The 22,805-nt window shown below is 39.0% G+C and overlaps 1 protein-coding gene across 4 annotated transcripts in view; it reads right to left on the bottom strand.

The window, feature by feature from the left end:
- The window catches only part of P3H2 (prolyl 3-hydroxylase 2), a 178,438-nt gene that overhangs the window by 19,305 nt on the left and 136,328 nt on the right, over nucleotides 1–22,805 (bottom strand). For all 4 annotated transcript variants that reach the window (XM_069557820.1, XM_069557828.1, XM_069557836.1 and 1 more), the window contains 5 exons: nucleotides 14,158–14,289; nucleotides 11,714–11,856; nucleotides 10,822–10,911; nucleotides 8,947–8,987; nucleotides 6,490–6,584 (listed from right to left, as the gene is read on the bottom strand). In XM_069557820.1, coding sequence (XP_069413921.1) covers nucleotides 6,490–6,584; nucleotides 8,947–8,987; nucleotides 10,822–10,911; nucleotides 11,714–11,856; nucleotides 14,158–14,289 — 501 coding nt within the window. The remainder of the gene's footprint in view (nucleotides 1–6,489; nucleotides 6,585–8,946; nucleotides 8,988–10,821; nucleotides 10,912–11,713; nucleotides 11,857–14,157; nucleotides 14,290–22,805) is intronic.

The raw sequence follows: 22,805 nt of genomic DNA, 5'->3' as shown, positions 1-22,805 counted from the left end.
CAGAGTTTATAAAATTAGCCCCACATAGACTCTTCAAAATGTGGTGCTCTGGGGCTACGTTTTATGTGGTGAAATTACAAAATCTAGATCTGACATGGTCCTTTCCTTACAGAGAACAAGACTGAAGGACAAAGCCTCTTATAGTGAAGAAGTCTTCCACTGTAGCAAAGTACAACCATCTTGGACCAGAAAACTGAACAAAGCAGAACTTGTTTTTCTCTTCTTTATAATACTCCTAAAGGACCTGATGTCCATCAAAACAGCAGCAGCTTACTATGGAGGACACAGGGGTGGCTGGGGGTCCCACAGTTGTTTCAAACAAGAAAGAGACAATTGAAACTGACGTCCACCCTCTGGCTTTAAATTAGATTAGTCAAACTAGGGAACAGCACTGAATGTTACTAGTCCAGCTGGGATAAAAGAGTCACTACAGCCCATGATTAATGGAATATTAAAATAATGAGTCAGTGTTTCTCAGTCTTCAGTAATGTATGGTTGTCTCTGCTGACAAATTATTTGCACTGCGATTTTACTTTCAGATTTGCAATCATAAAAGTATGAGTACAGTATTTATTTTTATAGCTTCATATAACTATCATATCCAAACCAATTTACAAGATTAGATAAAAGCAGGACCATAAAACCAGCTAAATTCAAATTAACAGTGTTAATAAAATGGCTAATGTTATTTTGTGGAAACTAAAAGGCAATGTTCCACATGAATATTCTACTGAGCAGTCTGGCCCAGGTTCTTCTGAGCCAGCATTCCTCAGAGCGCTTTCGGTATGTAATGAGTCATTCCACTACAAGTTTTCTCTGTTGAAACTACTATGGAATCTTACTGGACCATGATGAATTTTGGCCTTCATCTGGTCCTTATACATTATTCATAAGTTTGTCCTACTTCATTTCTTATTAGTCTTTGACCACTGGAGTGTTATTAACAGATGCCAAAGTGACAGTAACAGCATCCATACCCACTGAGGTATGAAATCTCATGGCATCCTTGGCTAGAAGTGGTTATTCAGATGATCCACTAGTTGCCCTTCTTAATTTTTCTAACCGGCCAGCAAAAATTATAAATACAGAATTTCTTGGGATCCAGGAAATATCAATATACCCACAAGCGCCCAGTTTTAGTAACAATCTTTTGGATAAACCAAAAATATACATATAAAGTCAACTTTTCAAATTCAATATTTCTCAAACTTTATACTACAGAGAAGTTTTTAATGAAAAAGAGTTTCTTGATCAAATATGTTTGGGAAGTAGTGGGATAAACAACACTTAAGAAGATATCTTAGAACTTTTAATATATGAACAGCCATTATAAATATCCTAAGCATCAATATAATATGCAGCAGTTCTCACCCTAAAGTAAGCATAATGTCCACCCTTTCTTCCTCTCCTCCTTGGTCTCTTCCTCTTTCCTCCCTACCTCCCTTGCTCCTTCCCTTCCTTCCTCCCCCTGCCCTCCCCCTCTCCCTGCTTTCCTTCCTATAGCAAAGAGACTCTAGGTTGGCCCCTAATTATCACTGCCTACTGGTACTCATAGGTTTGTGTACTTCACTGCCCTCAAGTGTAGGTGGGGCGTGGACTTTGCTTCTAACTAGCAGAATATGGCAAATGTGATGGGATATCACTTCTTTGATTGGTTACATAAAATTGCAACTCCTATCTTCTGGTTGACTTAACCTATCACCTTCTCAGCATACACTCTGATGAAATAAGTTGCTGTATTGGACAGGCTCACATGGCAAGGAATTGAGAGCATCCTTCAGCCAAGCCTGCCAGAAACTGAGAACCACAGTCCAATTGTCTTCAGGAACCAGATTCTGCTACTGAACTTGGAAGAAGATAGTTCTTCAGCTTTAGAAGGGATGTCAGTCCTGATCAACACTTGATGAAACCTTATGACAGATTCTGAAGAATGGACCCAGCTAAGCTAAGCCCAGAGTCCTGCTGTCAGAGACCGAGATAGTAAATGTATGCTGTTACAAGCTGCTACCTTAATGCTTGGAGAAGGGCATGGCAACCCACTCCAGTATTCTTGCCTGGAGAATCCCATGGACAGAGGAGCCTGGAGGGGTGTAGTCCATGGGGTTCCAAAGAGTCGGACACAACTGAAGTGACTTAACATGCACACACATACCTTTGTGCAATTGTTTTTTCACAGATTGGAATGGACTTCTTAACAAAAAACACAATTCATTTGAGAAAGGTTGCATATAGTTAAGATTTATAGGCAGTTTCTCAAATATTAAAAAGCAAACTGCATATTCCATTTCCATTCAGAGATATAGAGAAAGATGTTCCTTTAACAAAAAAGACAAGCTACTTGTATATTCACTGGAAATAACTTTCTAGTATAAAATTCAAATAGAAATGGAAGACAGACCCAGGGTTTAGTGGAACAGGTTGGTTTGTACTTTGCCGTTTTCTCATTCTCTATATTGAGAGTTCAGTTCAGTTCAGTTCAGTCCCTCAGTCGTGTTCGACTCTTTGCGACCCCATGAATTGCAGCACGCTAGGCCTCCCTGTTCATCACCAACTCCCGGAGTTCACTCAGAATCACATCCATCGAGTCAGTGATGCCATCCAGCCATCTCATCCTCTGTCGTCCCCTTCTCCTCCTGCCCCCAATCCCTCCCAGCATCACAGTCTTTTCCAATGAGTCAACTCTTAGCATGAGGTGGCCAAAGTACTGGAGTTTCAGCTTTAGCATCATTCCTTCCAAAGAAATCCCAGGGCTGATCTCCTTCAGAATGGACTGGTTGGATCTCCTTGCAGTCCAAGGGACTCTCAAGAGTCTTCTTCAACACCACAGTTCAAAAGCATCAATTCTTCGGCGCTCAACCTTCTTCACAGTCCAACTCTCACATCCATACATGACCACAGAAAAACCATAGCCTTGACTAGATGGACCTTAGTCAGCAAAGTATGTCTCTGCTTTTGAATATGCTATCTAGGTTGGTCATAACTTTTCTTCCAAGGAGAGTATATTACTTTAAATATATTTAGCTTATTTTAGAGCATGACTTCAAAAGTTACCTAAAACTAAGACCTTCAGAAAAATGCCTACCATGCTCTGCATAAGTATTTTTGATGATGATGATGATGATGATGATTGAATTGGTAAAATATGCCTGGTATACTGTGCTAAGCTCTGAATGAGATCTCTCTCTAAATAAGCACATGACATACTGGGGTAATTTTAAAAGCAGGCTTATAGTTCAGGCTATTTTCAGGGAAGGAATAGAGAGGCAGATGTGGAGAATAGATGTGTGGATATGCTGGGGAGTGGAGGGATGAACTGGAAGACTGGAACTGACATATACACACTGCTGCTGCTGCTGCTGCTGCTAAGTCCCTTCAGTCATATCTGACTCTTTGCAACCCCATAGACAGCAGCCCACCAGGCTTCCCTGTCCCTGGGATTCTCCAGGCAAGAATGCTGGAGTGGGTTGCCATTTCTTTCTCCACACACTACTATATGTAAAACAGATAGCAAGTGGGAAGTTGCTGTTTAGCACATGGAGCTCAGCTCAGTGCTCTGTGATAACCTAAGTGAGTGAAATGAGAGGCGTGCGGGAGGCTCAAGAGGAAGGAGAGATGTATATGTATACACACACATATAGCTGATTCGCTTCATTGCATTGCAGAAACTAACGGAACATTTTGCAGCAACTGTATACCAACAAATACATTTTTTAAAGTCAGTTAAAAATAAAAGATAAAAGAGGGCTACTGAGATATTGCAAAATTTCCCCAACCATGCCATAAGTAACATCACAAAGATCAAGTTAAGGGACAAAGTGTAACATGGAGTCTAAAACACCTAAGCTCCAACAGGTTCAGGCAGAATCTATACTAGAAATCTGCCTTTCATGTAGATATCACAATCACCACTAAGCACAGAGTTTCATACAGAGGTTTCCCACATATACATTTAACAAAAGACAATCAAAAACCTACCTACTGATCAAAAGGACAAAAATATAAAAGGAAAAATAAATCCTGCCATTCAAAAATGCACGTGGTGAAAAAAATTCTACCAGCCTATGAATGACTAGTAGCACACTAGACAGAGAAAAACATTAAAATAAAAATAAAAATATAGTCCAATAAATTGTGGTTCCTGGGATCTGATTTGATGGGTTCAGCCAACTCTTAACCACAGCCCAAGGAAAGTTAGTTGAACAACTTAATTCTTCTCTCATTCATAAAGTATGTGCCTGGCTCTGGCTCTCTCATTGCAATAAAGAAGAATCATCTAAGAAAATGCTTCTTTGTTCACTGCCCATGACATAGCAAGAAGATCTCTTTTATCATAATACAACAAGGTCATACAAGCAACAACAGGAATGTGCTATCAAGCTCCTATATGAGCACAGTCCCTCACAGTTTACAAAAGACCTTCATGTTCATCCTCTCCAAAGAGTTGCTATTTTTCTGTTACATGTGAGGATCACCAAGCTCAGACAGAATGAGTCTCCAGTTACCCATCACTCTGGACAACATCAGACTAAGATAAGCTTCCTGATTCCAAGGTCAAAGTTATTTCTACTATACCCCCACTGACTCAGGGATTATTATCAAGCAGGGTTTTTGGAAAACCAGTGGTTGAAAAAAGAATGGATAAGTGACAGATGTTTTTAATAAGATGACATGCAAATTCCACGGACTGGAGTCACTCTGGGATGCAGGAGCCCTGAGTCACTCCCATCTAAATGCCTGGGAGTCATCCAATATGAATACTATTAAATACTGTTAGATAACCAGAGTAGATGACAATATTTTTGTGGAAGATGAGAAAAGGTGAAATATATTCTACTCTGGAAGCATGTATTCTTTTGTGTTTCCCTGACACATGCTTTCAGCCAGACTGATGTTGAAAGTTTTCTGGTTGGGAACTTAACCTCTGTCTACCACTGTACTTAATTTAGATCTTATTTTGATCTCCAGTGACTGCACAGAGCCTTTCAAGTAGTTTCCCAGAGAACATTCTAAGATCCTAAGATTAGCTCATTCAACTTCAGAAATGATAGAATTTGATAACCGAGTCAGTCATGACCTTGCTCCATCCTGTGTAGGCTTCTGTTCGGCTCTTCCCACTAGCTTTCCTAGTCAGTTTCTGGACATCAGATCCCCTGGTAGCCAGGTGAAGGGGCAGGGGAGAAAATGCTCTGAAATTTGGCGACTGTCCTAAAGTTTCCCAAACTTTTAAAGTGCCCAGCTTGCTGGCATGCGTTTCCTGGGTGATCTCTCAGCTCTAAAAGCAGCGTAAACTCTGGCTGACCATGAAGCTCCCTGCCGCTTGTAAAACAGCCTGGCCTTTGTGGCCACAAACTGAGGTCCAGGTCAGATTAGATGAGCATATTATCCTGTTTACTGCCTCAAACTGACTTGGAAGCTGAGGAAGGAAAAGGGCTGGGCAATGTGAGAGGTGCACAGAGCCAGATGTTTTCAAATCAGCTAGAGGAAACGTGCTGACAGCTCATCTGTTAGGGAAAGGAGGACTGTACTTCTTCTCCATGCAGGTTTTTGAAAACTTCTTATCTTGCAATTATTTAATCAATGGGGGATACATTTTGGATATCTAGACATTTCTATGTTCCATCATCAGATGAAGAGGAGAAAATGAGATTTGGATTCAAAATCCTCCTCATGCTAATACGAGCTCTGGGGCTTTGAATGGGTGAGTAAGTCTCTGTGACCCTCAGCTTTCCTGCCTGTGAAGTGGAGGACACTTGTCTCACAGGAGATGCTACCGGTATTAAAATGAATTGTATATAAATTTTCTGGGAAAATTGGGAAACATATAGAGGTAGTAAAAACTGTAAAGGATTGCTACTGTCATTTGTACTACACTTGCCAATAATTTATGATAACAATAATGTTTAACTCTATTTAAAAACTACTTTTGGCAACACTCCACCTATGTCTCCATTCATTCTGAAGTCATGCAGGTAGACATCTAATATCCTGTTCTTTCCTTCTCAATGCCTTTGTGGCCTTTGTTGTATCCACTTGAATGGCTCCCTCCATACTTCTGTCAATCTGATCTAAATTCTACTGATTTATCAAAGCCCTGATCAGATATATGCCTTGAGGATCTTAGGTTAACTAATCCAATATCTCTGTGACCTGTCTCTTCAAGTTCCTCCCAATGCACAGTCTATTCTGTGAGTTTAGCACTCACCTGCCATGTGAGAGAGGCAAGACAGGTAACCTCTGCAAGCCTGGGGTACTCAGCTAAGGACTGCACAATCATAGAGTCCCTGCCTAACTCACAGGACTCCTGTGAGTGAATTTGGAAGCCCTTCTGGTGAAAATCAAAGGTATTAATATACACACCTGAGACATTCTTGCTACAATTTGCTTTCAGAATTTTATGAACTGGAGTGGTTTAGTCCTATTCTTCATTTTTCAGTGAAGATGTATTCTGCCCTGTTCTGGGTAACAATTGGCCTCGTCAACACTACTTACCCTCTCTCAGGTCTCGGTCTATCTTGGGCAATGACTTTTTCCCCATTGACAATCCATGAACTTCTGCCGCCTCCACATTCACTCCTGAAGGGACCCTGCCCATTAAAAAAAAAATGTTGATATTTGGCAGAAATCAACACAATTCTGCAAAGCAGTTATCCTGTAATTAATAAATTTAAAATTTAAAGAAGTTGAAATAGCAATATCCTAGTGAATAAAATTGTTCAAAGGCAAAGGATACCTTACCCAAGTAGTCTATAACTTCATACATTTATATCATACGTAAGTCCCCATCTTTCAAGATCAAATTAGATGTCATTGCTTCCATGAAGCTCTTCTCTATTTCCCCAAAGAATGTGCTCCATTTCACTTCTTTAAATCTTCTTTGCAACTTTTATATTCCTTGTATCCATAATGTAACTCCTTGACATTAGACTTTGAAAACCAATACAGCAGGAAAAAAAAAAGATTGTGTACATGTTTATAATGCTAGGAGCAAGGTGTGTATAATGCTCAATGTGTTCTATGTCTTGAACATAGAAGAATGATCAAACTGACATAAATCATGTTTGAGTGTAGTGGGTCTTGAATTTTCCAAGAAAGAAGACTCAATTCTGTGTCAAACTTTGTAAATACACTCATGATAGCACGTTGCCCTTTCAATATACACAAATTGAGCAAATCCAAGTATGCATATAGCATTCTTGGATCTGGCGTGTTGTAGTTCACATGGTCGTAGAGAATGGGAAACGACTTGGCGACTGAATAGCAAGGGTTGAGCTCTTGAATCTTAGAGGAAGACCATAAGATTTTGAATAAGAAGATCTGGATCTGCCAGTCAGTCCTTTGTGCTGAGACACTGAGTCCGAGTCCTTTGCCCTGTCAGGGCCTCAGTTTTTTGATTTTGATAATAGTCTGGACTTCATGATCTTGTGGATTAAGAATGTATGTGCTGACTCTGACTCTCTGTGACTCCGTGGACTATAGCGCACCAGGCTCCTTTGTCTATGAAATTTTCCAGGCAAGAATATTGGAGTGGGTTGCCATTTCCTATTCTAGGGGATCTTCCTGACTAGGGGCTAAACCTGCTACTCTTGTGTTTCCTGCATTGGCAAGCAGATTCTTTACCATCTGAGTCACAGGGACGTCCTAAGATAGCTGAGTGCATATCAAAGGAATGATTTCAATGAGCCCAGGCACTTCCATCTTCCCAAACAAAGGAAAATGCTAAATTATCTTGAGATGTTTTTCTTTACCAGTTGTTTTTTGACGTTCTGACAACCTGGTTTTTATAACAAAACTCCTATATATTCTGGTTCCTCACTTAGCTCTTTGGAGTAGTCCCTCAGAGCAATCTTAGAGTCTGTATCCTGGGCTTGCAGTCTTCAGAAAATTTGCTGAATAAAACATAACTTTCAACTTTCAGATTGCATTTTTTTTTTCAGTTGACAAAATCAAACATATAAGTCCAACATTCTATGAGTCCTCGAACTTCTTGGAATATGTACATTTTTGACATCTATCATTTTTAAAAAACGCATTTATTCATTTCTGATTGAGTTCATGACACTTAATATTTTAGCTTGCAGGAAAACTTTCTAAGTGTGATGCTTTCAAATAAATGCAGTGAGAAAATTCTGCATTAAGAAGATAATTTTGTTTCTTTCTTTCCTATTAATAAATCAAAAACAGCATCCAACTTTCTCTGATTTAGAGTCATAGAATGTTTAGCTATCAGAGATTACCTGATTCAATCCATTCACATAAGGAAAAACAGGAGACCCAGCTTTGTCTTTTGTTTGTTTAGTCGCAAGTCATATCCAACTCTTTTGCAACCGGATGGACTGTAGCCCACCAGACTCCTCTGTCCATGGGATTTCTCAGGCAAGAATACTGGAGTAGGTAGCCATTCCCTTCTCCAGGGAAACTTCCTGACCCAGGGATCTAACCTGAGTCTCTTGTATTAGCAAGCAGATTATTTACCACTGAGCCACCAGAAAATCCCAGAGACTCAGAGAGGAAGATAAATTATTTAAGGTCCCTCAGTCTTGCCTGGAAAATCCCATGGATGGAGGAGCTTAGTATGCTACAGTCCATGGGGTCGCTAAGAGTCGGACACGACTGAGCGACTTCACTTTCACCTTTCACTTTCATGCATTAGAGAAGGAAATGGCACCCCCCTCCAGTGTTCTTGCCAGGAGAATCCCAGGGACAGGGGAGCCTGGTGGGCTGCCATCTATGGGGTCGCACAGAGTCGGACACAACTGAAGTGACTTAGCAGCAGCAGCAGAAATAAGAGGGAGAGCTGGGGCCAGAATGCAGAGTTTCTAATTTCCAGTTCAAAGCTCTTTCAATTATGTCCTGTTGCCTATTCCCTAGAGCCAAAGTTCTTTATGATAAATATAATTCCAAGTGTTTCGTCTCTTTAGAAATAAACATTCTATATGGAGAACTCACCTGTTCTCATCTTGTCTTCCTCCATAACGAATCCAATAATTCTGTTTTAAATTAAAAAAAAAATACTTGGTGGTTTTGTCACTAAAATTCCATGTACAGAAATAAGATAAAATAAAACACTCAAAGACCTAAAATATTAGAAAACTTGCATATTATATAAAGCTATAATATACTTATTTATTTTAAAAGTTTAATGAAAGGGAAGGCTAAGGTTGATGCAATTTTGGCAAAGACAAATGGATTAAAAAAAATAGCATGGAATTAGCCTAGGCATCCACCTTTTTGGCAAAGAAAGTTATTTAGAATTTGGTGGCAGGAAGACACTTATAAAATCATTAAGTACAACTCCTATCCCTTTTATAAATAAAAGAAACAAAAAAATTTAGTTTGGTTAATCATCTGTATAGGATCATAAAGTAGGTGATTTTTTTTCCTAGGGTCATTTAGGATAACATAACTTTCACGAATAGCAAGTAAGACTGGAGATAAACATATTAGAAATGTACATTAAAATCATCTTAATTCTGAAAATGTGCCAATAAAAATATAAACAAAAAGAGATGAAAAAATGTATTAGATATAGGATATATTATAAATAGTGCTTTTTAAATAGTAAGTATTAACATGTAAATATATAAATTACTTGTATAATAACCAACAGATAACAGAACAAAATACATGTTCAGGTAATGCAAATAAGAGGGAAAATAATCAATAATTATTTTTGAAAATTGATTTTTGCTGGTCATCAAAGGAACATAAATTAAAACAATAGTGATGCACTATTTTATACACAATATATTAGGAATGTGAACAATTTTAAGATGTTATTTCTCATTGCTGAGATGGTCAGGGTAAACTATACCATACACTTTATGTATTGTTAAGAATAATAAAGGTAGCAGAAAACTCTCTTAGAAAAACAATCTCAAAACTTTAAACCTTCTCATATCTTTTGTTGACAGAGTTATCCCACTTCTGGGAATTTATTCTATGGATATATAGTTCAATAGAACAGAAATACTTAATGCACTAATTTTGACAGGAAAAAAGGCAAACCAACTGTTTAGCAAAAGGAAAATAATTAATTTCTTTATTTTACATCAATTGTTGTCATTTAGTTGCTAAGTTGTATCTGACTCTTTGCAACTTCATGGGCTGTAGCCCGTCAAGCTCCTCTGTCCATGGAATTTCCAAGCAAGAATGTTGGAGTGGGCTGCCATTCCCTTCTCCAGGGATGATCTTCCTGACCTACGGATCAAACTCATGTCTCCTGCCTTAGGCAGATTCTTTACCACAGAACCACTGGGGAAGCGCAACACCAACAACAGGTGTAACTAAAAATAATTTTGAAAGGTATAATGATATAGAAATTGCTTATGCTATCTTAAAGATCAGAACAGAAATCTGTCTATACTATGGCATTAGTTCTACAAAAGGAATATATTCCTTTGACTAATATTTAAAATGCAACATGGACAAGTGGAGAAAGACCAGCATGATGGGTAGTACAATTGGGTTTGATTTTGTTTTTTCAGCCTTTTTAATTTTTAAAATGTTTAAAAGAAAATACAAAATGTACAGAAGTTAGGAAATAAAACAATCCTGAGGCAAACACATCATGTATAAAACACTTCTTTCCCATGCAAATATATTTGCTTTGACTTTAGTGCTCAGTGACATGGAAATCTATTAAAGTTTGTTAAAAGTTCATCACACATACAGAGTAAACACCCTCTGCTCCCGGTTTTTTTTTTTAACACAAAGTTGGGGGTTAGAATCATCAACAAATGCATCTGGGGAGTAAAATTATAAGTAAGAAGTACTCTGAATAGTTCTTTTAAATAACTGTTCCTCTCTCCTCTTTGCTCTTACTGGTTCAGTGTAAGAAAATCCCAGACCCTCTGCAGCTGATTTTATTAGTTCTGATTCCAGTTTATGTCGCTTCACAAACATCGCCAAATCCTGTAGAAAAAAGGAAAGAAAACGTATATTCAAATAACAATTAAAGGTTAAATGCATGTTTAAATAACACTTAAGGTATGATTAATGTTCAAAGCAGAGACATTACTTTGCCAACAAAGGTCCCTCTAGCCAAGTCTTTCGTTTTTCCAGTAGTCATGTATGGATGTGAGAGTTGGACTATAAAGAAAGCTGAGCGCTGAAGAACTGATGCCTTTGAACTGTGGTGTTGAAGAAGACTCTTGAGAGTCCCTTGGACTGCAAGGAGATCCAACTAGTTCATCCTAAAGAAAATCAGTCCTGAATGTTCATTGGACGGACTGATGTTGAAGCTGAAACTCATTTGAAAAGACCTGATGCTGGGAAAGATTGAAGGTGAGAGGAGAAGGTGATGACAGAGGATGAGATGGTTGCATGGCATCACCGACTCAATGGACATGAGTCTGAGTAAACTCTGGAAGTTGGTGATGGACAGGGAGGCCTGGCAGTCCATGGGGTCGCAAAGAGTCGGATACGACTGAGCGACTGAACTGAATGTTCAAGTGGAAATATTTTTCTTTAGACAGCAAGAAATGAGCTAAAAAATATCCACAGCTTCAAAAAGTATCTCTCTTTCCAAAGATTTGACAAGCTAGCATGTGTGTGAAATACAGGCTTTTATGACTAATATTTAAAGTTAGAAAGAATTGAATCGTAGAACCTTTACTCCGTCGTTTGCTATCTTTAAAAGAAATGCTATATTTTTGCCAGCTCTCCCCAGAGCACCCAGCAGGATAAAGAGTTTCTTCTCAGACATGGGTCTCACCTCTCTGGCCTCGACAGATGCTGGGTCAGTGCTGCCGTCCAGTAGACCCTCATAGTAATCCACATTGTCGAGGACATCCTCGTCATCCGGATGCAGCAGAAGATAGGCCTTGGCACACTCCAAGGCTTTTACATATTCGCCTACTGAAAAACCCAGGAGTCGGGGCATTAGAGTCAGCTTAGACTTTTATACAAAATTTTTAAGAGATATGTCAACATGTCTATGAAAGTCAGCATTAAGTGATTAAAACAGGGAAGGTTCTACCTACTGTACAGCCCAGGGAATTCTACCCAACACTCTGTAATAATCTATATGGGAAAACACTCTGAAAAAGAACAGTTATATGTATACGCTTAATTGAAACACTTTGCTGTACACCTGAAACTAACACAACATTGTAATCAACTGTACTCCAAGATAAAATAAAACTTAAAAGAGGGAAGATACTGTGAATTTGCAAAAACAGTTGCAGATAAGAGGAAGTCTGTGATTTCAGATATTCCAAAAGTACTAATTTTGGTCTGCTACGCTGCTTGACGTCTGCAACAAATTATCAAAAGCCTACACCCAAAAATATTTGTTGGCAATTTATATTATTTAATCTTGAGCAGAAATTTTGGAGTTAATTCTGATTTCTGTACTGAATTTGAAAACATGATATCTAAGACCAACTTCAGTGATCCAAAATCTAGTAATTGCTTTTAAACATAAGGTACTCACTCTCTCTCTATTTCTCAATAGGATAAATGGAAATTAAAACTTTATGGAGATATCAGTTTTCACCTAATATAAGATTTGGGAATATCTAAAAATTTGATGATATATTTTGTTGCTGAGCAATGAAAAAGATAGCCCATGTGGAGGAAAAATCGGCAACATCTGTCAAAGTTACAAACGAATAAACAGTTTGATGCAGCAACTGTACTTTGGAGAATGTATTCTATACATGTTCATGTGCAAATGTAAGTGACTTGCATATAATATATATTTGATCACTGATTGTAAGAGTAAAATATTACAAACAAAATAATGCTCATCAGTAAGGAGACACATGAAATAAATTACACTATGATGATAACCAGATATAAACATGAAAAATTAATAATGAAGTTCTTTATGTATTGAAACAACTAGATTGAACCAAATAAAACTGCCAAAACTTGATCATTTTTAATCAAGCAAAAGGGAATTTCATAAGTCCAGTTTAACAAAAAATATCTGATAAGTATTGTTAAGTGAAGAAAACACCGTAGTTGTTGAGTTGTTGTGAAATCTCTCAGTCGTGTCCGACTCTTTGTGACCCCATGGACTGTAGCCCACCAGGCTCCTCCATCCATGGAATTTTCTAGGCAAGAGTACTGGAGTGGGTTGCCATTTCCTTCTCCAGGGGATCTTCCCAACCCAGGGATCGAACCCGGGTCTCCCGCATTTCGGGCAGACGCTTTACCGTCTGAGCCACCAGGGAATGTAAGGGCAGGTATAAATAATGCATTATCTACTATTTATAAGAGGAAAACATAAGTCAGAGACTGTGCTTGTGTGTATGTGTGTGTGTGATGTTTCTGTATAAAATTTTGGAAGAGTAAATAAGAAACTGTGGATTGTAGGACCTGAAATTAGGATGTGGGGAAAAGAAATAGAGAAGCTTTTAAATATTTAGTCTTTAAAGCCTGTGAGTATATTATTTTTAAAATTAAATTTAAAAATCACATGAATCCAGTTTCATCCATCTCATCAGAACTGATTCAAATGAATTCTTTTTAACGGCTGAGTAATACTCCATTGTGTATATGTACCACAGCTTTCTTATCCATTCGTCCGAAGTAAGCCAGAAAGAAAAACACCAATACAGTATACTAACACATATATATGGAATTTAGAAAGATGGCAATGACGACCCTGTATACAAGACAGGAAAAAAGACACAGCTGTGTATAACGGACTTTTGGACTCAGAGGGAGAGGGAGAGGGTGGGAGGATTTGGGAGAATGGCATTCTAACATGTATACTATCATGTAAGAATTGAATCGCCAGTCTATGTCTGATGCAGGATACAGCATGCTTGGGGCTGGTGCATGGGGATGACCCACAGAGATGTTATGGGGAGGGAGGTGGGAGGGGGGTTCATATTTGGGAAGGCATGTAAGAATTAAAGATTTTAAAATTAAAAAAATAAAAAACTAAAAAAAATTAAAAAAATAAAAAAAAATCACATGAAATAGCAACGTAGTATAACGTTCAGGGCATTGTCCCATTTGTGCACCTGTTGTTCCACCTTCTGCTCTTGTTTTGAGCTGCAGTGACATGAGGTGACAGAGAAAATGCATCCACTCCTATCTCTTGATTACAACTGAGGAAGGCAGAGGACCAACTCACAATTCGATGTCTGTTATGGTAAGCCACACCCCTCCCTTAGAGGTCCTCACAGATAATCCATGCTTTACCTCGATAGTAGGCAAACTGTAGGTAGTCATAGTGCAGGGGAAGAAAGTTCTCGATTGGAGAGAGGCGGCCAGGGCGAGTGGCAAGTTCTCTCACACATTCATGCTGACAAACCAGCACCTGCATGTAGTGATCTGGAAAACAAGAGCCGGGATGTGGGTTCCCCTCCACTGCTCAATAACCAGGCTTCACAGTGAGTGCCATGGCCACACTTGGTGCTCTAACCACACACTCTGAGAGCAATATCATCATTACTATTATTATTCTCACTTATGACCAGAGGTTGTTTTCACAGCAAAAAGAAAGTAAGTGACTTGCCAAAGCTTCCTAACCAGTGATCACTAGACTAATTACTGCTGCTGCTGCTAAGTCGCTTCAGTCGTGTCCAACTCTGTGCGACCCCATAGACGGCAGCCCACCAGGCTCCCCCGTCCGTGGGATTCTCCAGGCAAGAACACTGGAGTGGGTTGCCATTTCCTTCTCCAATGCATGAAAGTGAAAAGGAAGTCGCTCAGTCGTGTCCGACTCTTAGCGACCCCATGGACTACAGCCTACCAGGCTCCTCCGTCCATGGGGTTTTCCAGGCAAGAGTATTGGAGTGGATTGCCATTGCCTTCTCCAAGTCTAATTACTAGTAGACTCCAAATATTCTGGTTCCCAATCTTACCTCCATACATCACTCTTTCTTTCTGTGATCTTTTTCACGGCTCCTGAAACTGACACAGGTTATCTCATCCCACCCACACCCAGCTGAGTAGTGACTTCAGGTCTCTCTTTTTAGATTTAGATGGTCTGAGGCGTCCTCGAGTCGTGATGGGAAGTTCAGACCCCAGTTACTTTAAGGACCAGACGAGAGAAAGGAACTATTCTGTATGTGGAGAGATCATACAGAGAAGTGAAACCACGGTGCTCCTTTTCTTGGTTAGTATTTTCAAGCAACCTTTACTAAAGGAGAAATAGAAACAACACTCCTTTACATCTATTGAGCAGGAACCAATTCTTAGTTCAGTTCAGTTCATTTCAGTTGCTTAGTTGTGTCCGACTCTTTGTGACCCCATGAATCGCAGCACGCCAGGCCTCCCTGTCCATCACCAACTCCTGGAATTTACCCAAACCTCATGTCCATCAAGTTGGTGATGCCATCCAGCCATCTCATCCTCTGTCGTCCTCTTCTCCTCCTGCCCTCAATCCCTCCCAGCATTAGGTTCTTTTCCAATGAGTCCGCTCTTCACATCAGGTGGCCAAAGTATTGGAGTTTCAGCTTCAGCATCAGTCCTTCCAATGAACACCCAGGGCTGATCTCCTTTAGGATGGACTGGATGGCCCTCCTTGCAGTCCAAGGTACTCTCAAGAGTCTTCTCCAACATCACAGTTCAAAATCATCAATTCTTCTGTGCTCAGCTTTCTTCACAGTCCAACTCTCACATCCATACATGACCACTGGAAAAACCATAGCCTTGACTAGACAGACCTTTGTTGGCAAAGTAATGTCTCTGCTTTTGAATATGCTGTCTAGGTGGTCATAACTTTCCTTCCAAGGAGTAAGTATCTTTTAATTTCATGGCTGCAGTCACCATCTGCAGTGATTTTGGAGCCCAGAAAAATAGTCAGCCACTGTTTTCACTGTTTCCTCATCTATTTCCCATGAAGTGATGGGACCAGATTCCATGATCTTAGTTTTCTGAATGTTGAGCTTTGAGCCAACTTTTTCATTCTTCTCTTTCACTTTCATCAGGAGGCTCTTTGGTTCTTCACTTTCTGCCATAAGGGGGGTGTCATCTGTATATCTTAGGTTATTAATATTTCTCCCAGCAATCTTGATTCCAGCTTGTGCTTCCTCCAGGCCAGTGTTTCTCATGATGTACTCTGCGTATAAGTATATTAAGCAGGGTGACAGTATACAGCCTTGACGTACTCCTTTTCCTACTTGGAACCAGTCTGTTGTTCCATGTCCAGTTCTAACAGTTGCTTCCTGACCTGCATACAGATTTCTCAGGAGGCAGGTCAGGCGGTCTGGTATTCCCATCTCTTGAAGAATTTTCCACAGTTTCTTGTGATCCACACAGTCAAAGGCTTTGGCAAGTCAAAAGAGCAGAAATTGATGTTTTTCTGGAACTCTTGCTTTTTTGATGATCCAGTGGATGTTGACAATTCAATCTCTGGTTCCTCTACCTTTTCTAAAACCAGCTTGAACATCTGGATGTTCACGGTTCATGTATTGCTGAAGCCTGGCTTGGCGAAATTTAAGCATTACTTTACTAGCATGTGAGATGAGTACAATTGTGTGGTAGTTTGAGCATTCTTTGGCATTGTCTTTCTTTAGGATTGGGATGAAAACTGACTTTTCTAGTCTTATGGCCACTTCTGAGTTTTCCATATTTGCTAATACTGTTGGTGTTTTAGTAACTTGTGTCTGACTCTATGCGACCTCATAGACTGTAGCCCTCCAGTCTCCTCTGCCAATGGGATTTCTCAGGCAAGAATACTGAAGTGGGTTGCCATTTCTTTCTCCAAGGGATTGTTTCAATCCAAGGATTGAACCCTCGTCTCCTGCTTGGCAGATGGGTTCTTTACTTCTCAGCCATCTGGAAAGCCCCCTAATACTATAGAAACTGGTAAAATAGGAGAAGGAGGAAAAGCAAAGAATTTGAAGGAGCACTTTGTCTCTTTCTCTTTGTTTCCCTTTCTTTGTCCCCGTTCTTGTCACTTGTAAATGGGTGGGGATCCTGAAGTGTAGCAGTTTTCATGCTCAATTTATTAACAGCTCTGGATTCTAGCTCATCCAAGCAGAAGCTAAGGAAACACAAGAGGCTGATGTCCCAGAAAGAAAACCCTTCTTATACTTCGCCCTGGCTATTTTTACAATAAAGAAGGAGGCAGTCTTTTCCATTAAGAAAACAGTCCATTCATGCTTGTGCAGAGTGAGTTCTCTTGAGAATAATGATAAAACTTCCCTACTTTATTACTATATATTCTAATTCACAACTGCCTCCTTTCAAAATGCTCTCTATTAAGCAGAGTTTGGCTTATATCTGGATGACCTTGAAGACAGAACCCAAAACAAAACAGAAAGGAAATACATGTTTTCTGGTGTGTAGGACAATGTGCCAGTTCTCTAAAACCTGGCTAATCACTCCAATATAGGACAGATAATAGCATTACTATTATCCTTTGGTTCTTAATTCCACTTGGAGGGTGTGAGGAGAAGAATGGGTTTTGTTTATTTGATTAGTATGTTGGAAATAGGGCTTATAGCTAGATATTTTATTTCCTAAAAAAATAACAAACAACTCTCAAATGTTTCTCCTAGTTTTGCTGGCCATTTGCTTTCCTCTTTACCTTGTAATACACACTACTAATTTCAAATGACAAGCAAAAGGAAAAGGTGGGAAAAACACACAACACAATCTGAATGAAAGTATTTTTCAAAGCAAGGTATAAAAAGCAGTAAAATAAGAGTGGTAAAATTATATCTTTTAGGGCTTTCAGTGAACATGGCTAGCAATAAATAACTTCATTCAGAAGTCATTTGCAGTTTTCTCCAATTTTCAACATTCTTCTAAATCTAAAATTAAAAAATTCTGGCTTTCTAAATACATTCTGTAGTTTAAAAGCCAATTTTACTCTAATTGAAAATATTTTTGAATTTGATAGGAATTTACATAGAGTAATGATATCCTTTCTATTAGATTCTTTGCCTCTGTTCTATATCAAATTTTATTGTACAGTTAATATATTTTAATATGTTTGAGACTCAAGATACTTGTATGGAAATACTTTTAAAGATTTATATCTCATAATAAAGTGGATATGCTTCAAATTCCCAAGAAGACAACATATTTCTGTAATATATAATATTTGATTGAACTTGAGGGACCATGATTTTTTTTTATTGCTGTTCTTTATTGGAAGTGGGGTGATGATGGTGGTAGCTGTGTAAAGTATTAATAGCCTGAGTTTGCAGACTTCTATTCTTTTCCAGCAACCAACAGCTGTGGTGACCTCAGAAAATGACAAAATGTTAATCAGTAAGAATTTGTCAGTCAATTCACTTAAACCAGATATAGGACATTGCAAGAACTGTTCATTGGCCATTGCTAGAAGAAAGTGTAGAGACGAATGTGGGCATGAAAGCAGGGCACCTATCCTTAGAAAAACAGAAGATAGTAAACTTTAATAAAGGAAATCAGTGAACTACATAACAAACTTTAATAAAGGAGTCAGTGAAATAAAATCGACTGTAATGGGTGAATTTAACTCAGATGACCATTATATCTACTACTGTGGGCAGAAATCCCTTAGAAGAAATGGAGTAGCCATCATAGTCAACAAAAGAGTCTGAAATGCAGTTCTTGGATGCAGTCACAAAAATAACAGAATGATCTCTGTTCATTTCCAAGGCAAACCATTCAATATCATAGTAATCCAAGTCTATACCCCAACCAGTAATGCTGAAGAAGCTGAAATTGAATGGTTCTATGAAGACCTTCTAGAACTAACAACCAAAAAAGATGTCCTTTTCATTAGAGGGGACTAGAATGCAAAAGTAGGAAGTCAACAGATATCTGGAGTAACAGGTAAATTTGGCCTTGGAGTACAAAATGAAGCAGGTCAAGGCCAACAGAGTTTTGCCAAGAGAATGCACGGGTCATAGCAAACACCCTCTTCCAACAACACAAGAGAAGACTCTACACATGGACATCACCAGATGGTCAAAACTAAAATCAGATTGATCATATTCTTTGCAGCAAAAGATGGAAAAACTCTATACAGTCAGCACAAAAAAGACCTGGAGCTGACTGTGGCTCAGATCATGAACTCCTTATTGTAAAATTCAGATTTAAATTGAAGAAAGCAGGGAAAGTCACTAGACCATTCAGGTATGACCTAAATCAAATCCCTTATGGAGTAGAAGTGACAAACAGATTCAAGAGTTTATATCTGATAGACAGAGTGCCTGAAGAACTATGGACAGCAGTTCAGGACAAGGTCCAGGAGGCAGTGATCAAGACCATCCCAAGAAAAGGAAGTGCAAAAAGGCAAAATGGTTGTCTGAGGAGGCCTTACGAATGCTTGAGAAGAGAAGCTAAAGGGAAAGGAGAAAAGGAAATATATACCCATTTGAATGAAGAGTTCCAAAGAATAGCAAGGAGAGATAAGAAAGCCTCCCTCAGCGATCAATGCAAAGAAATAGAGGAAAACAATAGAATGGGAAAGACTAGAGATCTCTTCAGGAAATTTAGAGATACCAAGGGAATATTTCATGCAAAGATGGGCACAATAACAGACCTAACAGAAGCAGAAGATAATAAGAAGAGGTGGCAAGAATACACAGAAGAACTATACAAAAAGATCTTCAGAACCCAGATATACACGATAGTGTGATCGTTCACTGAGAGCCAGACATCCTGGAATGCAAAGTCAAGTGGGCCTTAGGAAGCATCACTATGAACAAAGCGAGTAGAGATGATGGAATTCCAGTTGAGCTATTTCAAATCCTGAAAGATGATGCTATTAAACTGCTGCAATTCAATATGCCAGCAAATTTGGAAAATTCAGCAGTGGCCACAGGACTGGAAAAGGTCAGTTTTAATTTCAATCCCAAAGAAAGGCAATGCCAAAGAATGTTCAAACTACCGCACAATTACACTCATCTCACACGCCAGCAAAGTAATGCTCAAAATTCTCCAAGCCAGGCTTCAACAGTACATGAACTGTGGACTTCCAGATGTTCAAGCTGGATTTAGAAAAGGCAGAGGAACCAGAGATCAAGTTGCCAACATCCGTTGGATCATGGAAAAAGCAAGAGAGTTACAGAAAAAATATCTACTTCTGGTTTATTGAAAATTCCAAAGCCTTTGACTGTGTGGATCACAAGAAACTGTGGAAAATTCTTCAAGAGATGGGAATACCAGACCGCCTGACCTGCCTCCTGAGAAATCTGTATGCAGATCAGGAAGCAACAGTTAGAACTGGACATGAAACAACAGACTGGTTCCAAATCAGGAAAGGAGTATGTCAAGGCTGTATATTGTCATCCTGCTTATTTAACTTATATGCAGAGTACATCATGTGAAATGCTATGAAGCACAAGCTGGAATCAAGATTGCCGGGAGAAATATCAATAACCTCAGATATGCAGATGACACCACTCTTATGGCAGAAAGTGAAGAAAAACTAAAGAGCCTCTTGATAAAAATGAAAGAAGGGAGTGAAAAAGCTGGCTTAAAACCCAACATTCAGAAAACTTAGATCATGGCATCTGGTCTCATCACTTCATGGCAAATAGATGGGGAAACAATGGAAACAATGTGAGACCTTATTTTGAGGGGCTCCAAAAATCACTGTAGATGGTGACTGCAGCCATGAAATTAAAGTACCCTTGCTCCTTAGAAGAAAAGCTATGAGCAACCCAGACAGCATATTAAAAAGCAGAGACTTTGCCAACAAAGTTCCATCTAGTGAAAGCTATGTTTTTTCCAGTAGTCATGTATGGATGTGAGAATTGGAGTATAAAGAAAGGTGAGCCCAGAAAAACTGATGCTTTTGAACTTTGGTGTTGGAGAAGATTCTTGAGAGTTCCATGGACTGCAAGGAGATCCAACCAGTCTATCCTAAAGGAAATCAGTCCTGAATATTCACTGGAAGGACTGATACTGAAGCTGAAACTCCAAAACTTTGGCCACCTGATGCGAAGAACTGACTCATTTGAAAAGATCCTGATGCTGGGAAAGATTGAAGGTGGGAGGAGAAGGGGACGACAGAGGATGAGATGGTTGGATGGCATCACCAACTCGATGGACATGAGTTTGAGAAAGCTCCAGGAGTTGCTGATGGACAGGGAAGTCTGGCATGCTGCAGTCCATAGGGTCATAAAGATTCAATCATGACTGAGCAAGCAAACTAAACTGAATAAAGGAAAAGCCTGCCCATTCTCAAATAAAAGAAATTAAGTTAAAAGAATATTCAACACTTGAAATATTAAGCACACATAAACTGACACTCAAGTGAGCAGTACTTTCAAAAATGAAGGTAAATGGCTCTGGCAGAGCGCAGGAAAATAAAACATTTTGAGGAAAATTTCCCAACAATTCTGCATTGATTTTAAATAAATTGAGTTGATTTTGGGTAACAGAATGTGTACGTAAGAAGTCACTTTGCAAATGATATATTTACAACTAGATGAATATATAAAGATGTGATATATATATCACATGTATGTCATATATATATATATATATCTCCTGTGCAATATTACTCAGCCCTTAATAATAGAAAGAATGAAATTTTGCTAATAGCAACACCTGGATGGACCTAGAAAGTATTATTCTCCTAAGTTAGACACAGAAAGACCAATATTGTATGGTTTCACTTATATGTGCAATCCAGAAAGAAAATAAATCTACAAATATAACAAAATAGAAACAGAGTTATAGAAAACAAAGAGGCCAGTGGGTCAGGGGTGGAAGGCAGATGGGTGAGGGAGGTTAAGATATACAAACTTACAGTTGCAAAATAAATGAGTCATGGGTCTGAAATGTACAGTATGGGGAATATGGCCAACAAATATGTAATATCTTTGTAGGCCCCTTCATGTATCACAACTTTGTCATGGCCAAGGGACTTGTGTAACTCAATGAAGCTATGAGCCATGTCGTGCAGGACAACCCAAGACAGATGACTCATAGTGAAGAGTTTTGACAAAATATGGTCCACTGGAAAAGGAAACAGCAACCCATTCCAGTATTTTTGCCTGAAGAACCCCATGGACAGTATGAAAAGGCAAAAAGATATGACAGAGATTAAGAAAAAGTGGCAAGAATACACAGAAGAACTATATAAGAAAGGTCTTAATGACCTGGATAACCAGGATGGTGTGGTCACTCACCTAGAGCCAGACATCCTGGAATGTGAAGCCAAATGGACCTTAGAAAGCATTACTACAAACAAAGCTAGTGGAGGTGATGGAATTCCAGCTGAGCTATTTCAAATCCTAAAAGATGATGCTGTTAAAGTGATGCCTAAAATATGTCAGCAAATTTGGACGACTCAGCACTGGGCACAAGACTGAAAAGGGTCAGTTTTCATTCCAATCCCAAAGAAAAGCAATGCCAAAGAATGTTGAAACTTCCATACAGTTGTGCTTATTTCATGTGCTAGCAAGTTCATGCTCAAAATCCTTCAAGCTAGCCTTCAGCAATATGTGAACCAAGAACTTCCAGATGTGCAAGCTGAATTTTGAAGAAGCAAAGGAACCAAAGATCAAATTGCCAACATTCATTGGATCACATAAAATGGAATTTCCAAAAAAATATCTACTTCTGCGTCATGACTATGCTAAAGTCTTTGACTGTGTGGATCACAACAAATTGTGGAAAATTCTTAAAGAGGTGGCAGTACCAGACCGTCTTCGCTGCCTCCTAAGAAAACTGTACGCAGGTCAAGAAGCAACGCTAGAATTGGACACAGAACAATGGACTGGTTCAGACTTGGGAAGGGAGTATAACAAGGCTATATACTCTCACTCTATTTCTTCAACTTCTGTGTAGAATGTATCATGTGAAATGCCAGGCTGGAATCAAGATTGCCCAGGGGAGAAACAGCAACAACCTCAGATATGCAGAAAATAACAGCAAAAGTTAAGAGGAAC

This window comes from Ovis canadensis, chromosome 1 (assembly GCF_042477335.2).
Source record: "Ovis canadensis isolate MfBH-ARS-UI-01 breed Bighorn chromosome 1, ARS-UI_OviCan_v2, whole genome shotgun sequence".
Lineage (NCBI taxonomy): Eukaryota > Metazoa > Chordata > Mammalia > Artiodactyla > Bovidae > Ovis > Ovis canadensis.
The sequence above is the reverse complement of the archived record's forward strand: the minus strand, read 5'-3'. Positions and strand labels throughout refer to the sequence as shown.